The 10362-nt window shown below is 50.5% G+C and overlaps 1 protein-coding gene across 1 annotated transcript in view; it reads right to left on the reverse strand.

Moving 5' to 3' along the window:
- PLA2G12B (phospholipase A2, group XIIB) overlaps positions 1-10362 on the reverse strand; it is a 10664-nt gene continuing 302 nt past the window's right edge. Inside the window, exons 2-4 of the mRNA XM_010193642.1 lie at positions 4449-4537; positions 2699-2864; positions 1-119 (exon numbers count right to left, since the gene is read on the reverse strand). Coding sequence (XP_010191944.1) covers positions 1-119; positions 2699-2864; positions 4449-4537 — 374 coding nt within the window. The remainder of the gene's footprint in view (positions 120-2698; positions 2865-4448; positions 4538-10362) is intronic.

The following is a 10362-nucleotide window of genomic DNA, read 5'->3' on the forward strand; positions in this document are numbered from 1 at the left end:
TCACAATTCATCTCGTTCTTCCTCACTGCAAATGCAGGCACTCCTTTGGCTGTTCATGAAGGGCCGGCAGCCCAGGGTCCAGACGGCCTTGAACACTGCGTCTGCGACGGATTCACAAGCTGTGGGGAAAGAAAAGATCAGGCAGGTAGGTAACAGGCTTCCCAGGGTGTCTGAGGGCTGCGTGGAAGCGCTCTAGCCTGAGCCCCACGTTGAGTTATCTGGTATTTGCAGTTAGAAGCATGGGCTGTCTCTTTCTCTCTGGGTATTGCATTTTTATAAATCCAAATGTTCCTTTCTGCTGATCTGGAGGCTCTTTCCTCCCTAGGGTAGCACCAATCTGGCACTAACTCCTCTGTTCCCTAGAGCCAGCTTCTTTCCTTGCCTCTCTCAGGCTTTTCTGGTTGATGGATCATTTGGAGCACTGTAAACAGCACTGTTTACCAAGCAGATTTCCCAGAAGACCTTCGTAGCACTGTCTTTCCTGCTTCCCTCTCCCTGCAGTTGCCTATAGTGACTACTAACCAACCTTTTCTGCTTTTTGGGAGTTATGATGGCAGCTAGCATGAAAAATCTTAGCTGCAGTTGCAGCAGTGGAGCTATTGATGTGGCCTGCCTGACTACTAGCCCCTTCTGCTCCCGAAAAACAAGCCCGAAACTGCTTGTCACTAAATAATTAGGCTAACACCAGGTCTTTCAGGGTTTGCTCATTGGCACTAACACTCATTGCTGTATGGGTAATAGATTTGGAAAGGCCCTGCCTTTGGAACTGTCTCTCCCATCTCAGCCTCTCTGAGCACCTTGCTCTTCTGCTGTTACTTTAGGAGTCTGCTCAGTTGGAGAGGCTGTAGCAAGTCAGTGGGAAAACCAAGGCTTTGGTTAACTGGCACTGCTGCAGCTGGGGTGTTTGTGCCCACATGAAGGGAGGGCAGCTGTTCTTCCCCTGCCTGCTCTTTCTGAACTCCCAATGACTCAGTGGAAAGGATCCCAAGTAAGAGCTGGGGTGGTGGTGGTGGAGGAAGACTGAGTGACAGGAGCTGCTCAGAGCAGCCCTGAGGAGAGGGAACGGCAGGTATCAAGCTCAAGGCAAGAGGAGTCAGAGCAAGGGAAGGAGAGGATGGCTCAGAGGTTCCTTCATGTTAGCAACACTTGTGCCTCCTGTGGCAACCAAGTGAGAGGTGCTAGAGGGATCTAGTCCTGGCAGGCTATAGGCAGAGGTGGCTTGGCTCGGCCAAGGAGCGTGGGCACTGCTCCACCTTAACTCCTTAGGGCCTGTCTGTTGGCTTCACTGCTGTAGGGAGAAGGGTAAAAGGAGGGTTGTGAAAAATTGACAGGGGAAAATCTGAAGAGAGAGGAAGAGGTTGGCTGCACGAGGACACCTAGATAAGGGTGACCATGAAAGATTGGCAGTACTTGGCTTGCAGCACTTATATCTCAGTCCACATCTTTTGTTTTCTCTTGCTGGCCTGGCCACTGTTTCTGTACGTTTATCTGTGATAAGGTAGAAAGCCATCTGCACTAGTACCGGTGTCATGCAGACTTGCCCACGTGTCCTAATCAGGCTGCACCTTTGGATAACAAATGCATATTTAACTGTACCTTACATCAGGGCATCGCAGGGGGGATTGAACCCAGAGTGGCTTGCTGCAGTTAGCTGGGGGAAACTCAGCACCACCACCAGCTTTACTGGGCTTTGGGAACGGGCTCCTAAGGGCTCTGCCAGGTTATCAGCCTGCAGTTTCTGTGAATTTCTTTAACTGTTTCGATGTCACCTGCTGTTGATAGGTCTTATCTCTGCCTGTCCTGCATGACTGCCACACAGCCCCTCTGCAAGAGATGGAAACCTGCCTTACAGGGCAGGAGGACGCTCTGAAATGGCCTCAGGAGGAGCAGCCTGGGGGAGGCTTCCCTGCCGTGGCTGACCTCTGGTAGTGACAGATGTTCCCCCACCTTATGCAGTGCAGAGGAGCTTGATGTTGGCACAGAGGATCAAGAGGCAGGCTTGGGCTATCACATGCATAACATTCACAGAGGTTACTAAATGCAGCCTTTACCAAAAAGCTCTTCTCAGACTTGCAGACTGAGGCTTTTAAAATTAGGCAAAACCAGGGTAGCTCTTGAGGTGTTGATACATCACTAGAACTTTGTTAGCGCGGGGGCTTCTAAGCAGTGCAGATCTCCCTGCAATGGCTCAGCCACCACCCACGCTGCGGTGTGTCCCTGGTGCCATCGTCATCGCTCATCTGTGAACCAGATCCCAGAGACACCCTGTCCTTGGCTCTCCCAGTTTGTTGGCCCTTGACCACGTACGGGTTTCAGTGTGTGGCTTACTGGCTCTGAAAGGCTTTTCGATCTCCTGTGATTGAGGGACAGCATCCAAGGCTTGAAGGAGTTGCTTCTAGGGGAGGTTTTGTTGTTTTTCTTCTTTCTATATGTGTTTTGTGATGTTTTACAACTGTAAATAACTTTAGGTGTCCAGTCTTGGGACAGAAGTGTGTGTGTGTGTGCAGATCTGAGAACTGTGTGTTCTCACTCCGCTCTCACCCATCTGTGACGAGCACAGGACAGATGTGGGGTTGCACCACGACATCCCTGCTGCAGATTTTTGTTTCTTTTGGCAAGGAAAGGTCTCCCTGCCCACACTCCCCCCTCCCTGCCGTTGCCTGTTTCCTCCACAGGGTATGTGAGCCGGGAAGCCTACCTTCCACCTTGGAGACGAACCCCAGGCTGCGCTTGAGATCGGAGCAGATGGAGTGGAGACACCAGCGGAACTTGGCGTCGCAGCGGTATTTGTTTGCCCCACAGGTGTCGTAACAAACGTCCAGCTGGTTACAGCACTTGGTCATGGCAGGGATGCCCAAATCTAGCTGGGGAAAGACAGAAAAGAAGTGACCTTTGGCTGCCTCCTGACCTCAGGCTCAAACAGCTGCAATTGGGTGAGGTTTACCAGAGCCCAGCTGGCTTCTTTTCCAGAGGATAGCTGGGGCAGGAGAAGGGAGAACATGCTTTTCCCTCACCGTGTAAAGAAAGTGGTGACAGTAATGCAGGTCCAATGCAGGACGAACCACGTTCTCCCCTGTCTGTCACAGGGGGTTAACTTCTGGTAGAGAGGTGGGGAACAGCCCCTCCATGACCATTAGCTAGTTCTCATTTGTCAGAGCTCACAGGAAAGCTTCCTGTCCTTGCCAGCAGTGGCAAAGGCCCCTTTTCTCTTTCCTCATTTTCCCACAAGCTGACAAGTCCTGCTTCTTGGCCTAATGAACCTGCTGTAAGTGTTACTAATGCCTCATTTATCACAGACGCACTTGCGAGGCCAAGGACAAATACAGCTTGGTCCAGGGGAGTTCTGCTTGCTTGGAGATAAACAGCAAGCTTTACTAATAACCATGGGCATGGTGGGGCAGAAGGCCTGTCTCCTGAAGAGACCTGACTCATTAGCTTGTTATAAATTCTTCCTCTTTTTGGCCTCTTCCTTGTGCAATATTTAGAAGATGAGTTTTTCTTTTTTTCACCCAGTGCTCATGACTGCCTGCGTAAGGAGGAGGCACTGCAGAAATGCCCACAAGGTTTGCAATGAAATGTAGTTCAAGGAACCAATCTAAGATGAAAAACGGGCTGTAAAGGGAGAGGTTTTAGAGCAGAAATCTCCCTAATTGCTGCAGACTTCAGGGGCAGCAGTAATGCATGAGCTAAATAGTAATTCCTGCTCTTAGAGCCTCCTGGGAGTGCTTTCCTGGTGATTCCAATATGATTTCATTAATTGCCTTTAAAATAACAAGTGAGTGCAGTATTAAAGCCCGCGGGTTTATTTCAGTGCTAGGTAAAGGCAAAAAGCATGGGAGGGGACGAAGGGCCAGCTGTGGAGAATGCATTCAGGTGTTGCTGTTTGCACATTATGCTGTGTCACTGAACTGCCCAGCGTTGAACGTGTTCCCTGTCCTATTGCAAGTGCACAGGATTGATCAGGACATTGATAAAAATGTGTTTCTCCAGACTGATGCTCTGCTTGGCCAAGTTGCCCCTTTTCTTCTTCTAGTGCTAACCTGCTCAGGAAACTTTTGGTACCTACCAAGACAGCCAGAGCAACAGACCAGACCTTTGTGAATGTAACCTCTGTCTATGTGATCTCTGTTCCGCTGCCACCAGCAGTTAAGATCTTAACTTCCCTAAGATCAGTGCTTCCCTGATGGACAGCGAGTGAGGCAGTGCTCAGACTGACACATTTGCCTTGCTTGTTGTCGGCAGGCAGCCATGTCTTCTGGCAGCTCCAGGCAAATAGGCTTGTCCCCTGAGTGATATTTCCTCCCTTTTCCAGAGCTCTGACTTCAGCTGTGAATAGAAGCGATCCCACGGTCAATGTGGAGCATAGCTAAGCCTTTTCCCTCCCCAGTATTAGTAGCTGTGATTAGAGAATTTCACCGTTTGGGAGTGGTGAGTGTGGCAGTACATACACTTTCAGGTACCTTGAGCCCCAGAAAATAGGAGCTACAGCCGTTAGGTTCTTGGGGTTTGTAGTGAGGTCGCGGCATTGGAGCCTTCCCTGAGAAAGAAAGGAAAAACATTAGGAAAGCAAATCTTCCTAAGAGCAGCACCAAACAGCAAGGAGACTCAGGCAGCTCCCCTCCGGTCTGCATCCCCAAACACTTCATTGTCCTCCAGGAGATGCAGGGAGTGAAGGAGAGGTACCAGAGCTGGCTGGGACACTGGCCCTGCTCTCAGCTCAGTTCTGCCAAGGCTCTAGAGCCTGACTTTGTTCATACCTCCACTGGCATGGCCACTGGAGCACTGTGTTGTGTGTGAACTGGGTCCCCAGCAACCCTCAAATGTTTAAACTGGTCTGAGTCCAGTCCCTAGGTCTGGGACTCTCCCCAGATCTTAGAGGTGAGCAAGTCCCTCTTTGCAGCATGGGGTTTTGCAGTTAAGCAGCCCTCTGTACCAGAGCCAGTGCCTCTGACCTCCCAAATCTCCTAGGAGCTTTTTCACGTGCTTCCTGAGAGCTCTGCACAGCTGGGATCACCCAGCTGTGTGTTTAACTCCTCCAAGACCTGGCTGAATGACTAGGTTGGCAAGAGGATTTGTTTACATCCCCAGAGTGGTGGTGAGCTGTGGATTTCGGCAAAATTGTGCTAGACCTTGGATGTCTGATCTTGCTTAGAGCAGGAGGTTGTCTCGTTCTGTTTTCTGTGTGTGGTGATGCAGTGCCACGTTTTACAAATAGTTCCTATCCTTTTTTCTCTGCCCTTCATTGGTATGCTGCTTCGTATGCATAGAGGAGCAAGAATATCCTCTGTGAATAATTATTTGCCCAATGTAGAAAGAGTCCAGCGGACAACCAGCTAACAGTGGCTTCAGCAGCAACTTAATCTGTTTCACTTTGCTTTGAAGGCGTGCAAACTCTCCTCTCTGCCTGCCAGCCCACCCCAGGGCTGACAGAATGCTCTGGGTGTGAGGGATGGGCACCCAGGGTTGGCGTGGGAACTGTCCACGTGGAAAGGAGATCGCTCTACTCCCTTCCTCTCATCCCTGCCTCAACCCCCATCTCCATCTACCCTGACACCTCCTGATTGGGGAGGATGAGTCTCCAGGCTGCTTCTGTGCCTTGACCCCGCTGTGCAAGGAGCTTGTTTAAGGACAGGAGAGGATTCTCTCCTGGAGAAGTTGGGAAGACCGCCCCTCATGTAGTCAGGTTTCTCCATACTATCTCCTGATGTGTGTTCAGCTCTTGCTCAGTTTCTGTCCCAGCTGAGTTTATAAAAGGGAGATCTCAAATGCAGAGCGAGGTGTTAAAACGAGACATTTGAACCCCACTCTTGGGAAAACCTCTGTAAGCTGTGTGAATGCTCCAACAAAAACGTGTGAGCTGAGCCTTCTGTCAGTCTGTAGCCTCCAAGGTTTAGTTTCTACTTCCCTGAGCACTGCTAGAGAATTATATAGACATAAAATAGATATAATTTAGCCCTTCAGGCAGGGTTGGGTTTTTTTAAACTCTGTTTCCAGTGTTTTCTTCTTGTGAGCACTGAAAATCATGTAAGACGCTTTCCCCTTTTTTCTGTGAAGTATTAAGATACCAGTGGTTAATCTTGCCCTAAATCTACTGTGTTCTTGAGAAGACTTCACAGCCAAATGCATCAAAAGGCTTTAGGTAGGAGTGTTCCCAGCACCTTCTAAATTAAAAATTGCCAGAGCAGTTTTGTTTAAACAACAGATTTGCAACAATTAAAGACAAACTGAAATCCTGTCCAGCTGTGAGACACCAGTGGCCAGTTTTTTTCCAACCCTACTGAAATGCAACATGCACCAAGGATTGAGCTGTCTGCAAGCCAAGATAAAACTCTGTGGTTGACGTGACCACCAGGTGATGGCATTTGTGTGGGAAGGTATTTCTCAGTACAGCAATTACTACTGTGTTTCTGCCTTTTTTGGCCCCTTTTGAATAGGTCAGATCTGCTTCATGCTCCAGATGTGATTTCGTAGTGCAGAAAGCATTGTTATTTTGAGCAGGTAGAGCTGAGTTAACAGGAGACAAAGAGAGCAAATCGGTCGCTAGCAGCACACCAGCATTATAGGATTATCTTTGCAATGAAACACAAGTCCACTGAGGTACGCTGACGCAAGGTATCCTCTGAGTTTGTGACACGTCACACATTGCACTATTTTGGTGGTTATATAGGGAGCAGTGATTATGTCTGTACGTGGGCTGAATCTATAGCCCGATGCTCCCAAGCAATGAGATGAGAGGAGGGCTGCGCTCAGGTGTCGGTGCAATTCCCAGCCTGGTTGCTCTTTTGGAAACGGATCAGAACTGGGACTCAAGAATTCAAATGTTCCTGAACTGAGGTAGGAGGCAGAGGAAGGTTCAAACTCCAAGGTGGATTTTGCAGGGTGGGCTCAAATTTTAATGACTTGCTTGAAATACTGACGATAAGTTATGTTCCTGCAGCACATTGTCAGTTAATCGCATAAGGTGGCAAGGCAGAGGAGGAGTGAGACTGTTTGGGCATATGGAGATAACCGAGTTTCCAGAGAAAACCTTCCATTAAGCTGAAGTTACAGCTATTGTAATGTCTTAGAAAGGTGTCCTAAGGAAAAAAAATTCTCACGTTAGAATTGTGGTGATCAACAAAACATTGGGCTCAGAATGAGCCCTTGTAGGAAACCTGCCCCCCTCCTCTCTGCAAAATAAAGCTTAATCATTTGTAGAGCGCCCCTTTGTGAACTCTTTCTCTGCTAGATAAAGTCCAAGACACCACGGTTAACCTCTCCCCACTTCTTGTTTTCTAGCTGATGTATTTCAGGGCGCTGCCCTGTTGGCACGGCCTCAGAGAAGAGCTGAAGTTGAGTTTCTAATGGGAAGCAAGTTTCCCTGATGCATTTTAATATCTCCAGGCTGCTGTAGTTATGCCAAGAGGCTGGAAAAGAGCCGGCTGGCTAGAGCAGCTGCTGGCGATGCAGGAGGTCGCAAACACTGCGGTACTCATACACTGGCAGGGGGAGGTGAGTGTATTTCTGGGTGAATTGATGGTCTTGGGGCTCCTTGCTGTTTTGAGTGGTCTGTTATTTCTCTGCCCCAGGCAAGCAGTCTTTGTCCCATACTTACCACAGCCTTTTAGTGCTGTGTTAGAGTCTGTGAAGGCTCTTTTCCCACAGCCTGGATGTGCCTCATCTTAAGACCCTCAGGACCAAATGCTGGGCAAAACACTGAAGTCTTCTGTGTGCAGACGGCCGAAGGAAGCTCTCAAGGGTTTTACTCCCAGTTCAGGCTGTTTCAGCCTCTGAGATGCCCAGAGAGATTTTGTAAGGAGGAGGAGATGCTTGCCAGCAAATGCTAGTGGAACACTAATGTCCTGATTTAAGGGAGTAATCCATCAAGTTGTTTGTTTTCAGACCTCACTAGCTGCTGAAAAATCAAGGAGGAGAGTCTTGTAGCCAGAACAGCTTGGCGCTTCGTGCCCAGCTAAAGATGGATGTGGCAATCACAGGTGAGTCCTGACCTTTATTGTGGCAAAATAAGCTATTATTGCTGTCTCTTGGCTGAAATGAAAGAAAGTAGAAGGCATAATTTCTGCTTGTGCCTGGGGCGAAAACAATCAGGCCCTGATTCAACAGCAAGATGGTGAAGATGGTTTATGTTCATTCTTCTGGTTACAGACACCTGATCTCACTGGTTTGGGATGGTCCCTCCATCCCTTCCACTTGCAGTTTGCAATGTCTGTGCTAGAGATCAGCACAGGCAAATGGTCCTGGAAGGGTCCAGCAAGACCCCCAGAGGCACATGGGCAGTGTTTTAATAATTTCCTCCTTCAGCCAGTGATTAATGACTTGTTCAGCAGAGATGAGAACAGGGCTAACGATGTGCTTGTTTATTTTCCTTCCTAGGTAAAGCATTTCTCCAGTGAGACACAGGATGCTCTCAGGGAGCAGGCAGGCCTTTGCACCACTCTGGAGATGCTCTTCCCCTTGCCCAGAGCCCAGGACAGGGGCAGAGAGAGCCTCAGCCTCGGGATGTGCCAAGGAGCAACAACTTCTCCAGGACTTGGTGAGTCCTGAGACCCTGAAACAAGCTCTGAATATCAGCCTTCCCAAACCTTGCCATAAGCACACTGCAGTACCAGCCATGTTATGTCCACTACCAGGGTTTTCAGTCTCTGGTTTAAGAAGGGCAAGTCCTGTTCTGAATTACATTACAGCATGGGGCTGCCACAGTGTGGGCCTGATGGCAAATGGCCTTGTCCTGTGTGCTGGGGCAATGCAGTGGTGTGCATGGGGGTCTCCTCCTCAGGACACTGTGGCCCTGGGATGCACACTGCCAGTGATGGCAGCACCAGTGAGCCCTACAGAGCAGCCGTGGCCCTCCTGAGCTGCTGCAGAGAAGCAGCCCTGGCTGGGGAGTGCCATGGGGGCCCAGGCCGAGGGTTCGGGGCTGAGGTGATGGGCTGAGATGCCCACCTTGCTGCAGGTCTGTGGGGCTGAGGTGCCTGGCTTGCTGCTACCTGTTTGCCATTAGCATGGGGCCTGGGGACCTGAGCTGGCAGGAGCAGGAGGACAGATATATACATGTTATTTGAAACACAAAACAACCCAACAGCTTTAAGGCTGATCTTAAACTCTCCTTGTGGCCCTGCTTTGGCTAAGGGTGGCTCAGCTGCCCTCTCACCCTAACAGGGAGCTCAGGTTCCAGCCCTGTTGCATGCATGTTTCTCTTGGCACCCTTGCTGCTGGTTTGGAAGGATCAGGAGGTGCTTCCCTTGAGCTGTGTCTGTGGGGGAGCATTACAGACAACCCCGTGCGGGCTGGAGAGGAGCAGCATGGAGCCTTTTGGAAGAAATGGGATGCATTCAGACTGAAACTGAGTCAGAGGGACCTCTCCAAAGCATGGAGTCTGTGTCTGTGAAAGCCAATGCTTGGGGAAGGAGAGTGGTTGAAATCTCCTCTGGCCTCATGAGCATCTTGTCCATGCAGTCATTAGGGACATGGGATGAAGCTGGGGGAAAAAGGGCTGATGGGCAGGCTGAGGTGACAGAGGACAGTTACTGCTGTGGGGACAGTTGTAGGAGGCTGGGGAGAGGACACAGCTCCTTGCTGTTCCCAAATGGGTTGTTTCAGCAGATACCCTGCTGACAGCTGCTGCTGCCTGCACCTCTGCCTGCCCAGCACCCACAGACCTGCACCGCAGGGGCCTGCCCCACTGCACCTCTGCACACCCAATCCCCTGCCCTGCCTTGCCTGCTCTCCTCCTGCCCTGCTTTCTCTGAGAGGTCTCTCTCTTCATCCTGCCCCCAGGATGAACCAAACTCTTCCTTTTTGGCGCATCGCTCTAAAGTCCAAGGCAAGCGGCAGCTGCCCCATTCTGCCTTGAGTACTAAAGGTTCCTCCGTGGTGGCAGCAAGTCTCTTGCCTTCCTGTTATCTCCCCTCCTCCAGCCCACGTTATTAGCCAACTCAACTGCTGGATAATGACACTCCGAAGGTTGCTGAGATTAGGGCCACCGGCGACACCAACAACCCCTTCTGAGTGAGTCAGGTCTGCACGGGCTGCTCGTCTTCCCCTCCGGGGCCTCGCTGCCTGCCCTGTCCTGTGCAGGGGTGCAGGCAGCCGAGCAGCCTGGTTACCTACACGCCCTCCCTGTAAAACCTGCGCTGTCTCCTCTTCTCCCCTTGCACACAGCACAGTGGCTTCAAGATCGGGCTGTTCTTGGAACAGGAGGGGAAAAGCTGAGGGTTCAGTGTCCCTGTGCTGGCACTAGCAGAGAAGTTGTGGCTCTCTGCAGTGACTTTTCTGTGCCGAGCATAGCAGGAGTCAGGTCGTGGGTAGGAGCTGGTTGTGGTCTTGGGGAAGGAGAGCGCCATGAGTTTCCACACGAGAGGG

Source organism: Mesitornis unicolor, unplaced genomic scaffold (assembly GCF_000695765.1).
Source record: "Mesitornis unicolor isolate BGI_N332 unplaced genomic scaffold, ASM69576v1 scaffold23570, whole genome shotgun sequence".
NCBI classification, from domain to species: Eukaryota; Metazoa; Chordata; class Aves; order Mesitornithiformes; family Mesitornithidae; genus Mesitornis; species Mesitornis unicolor.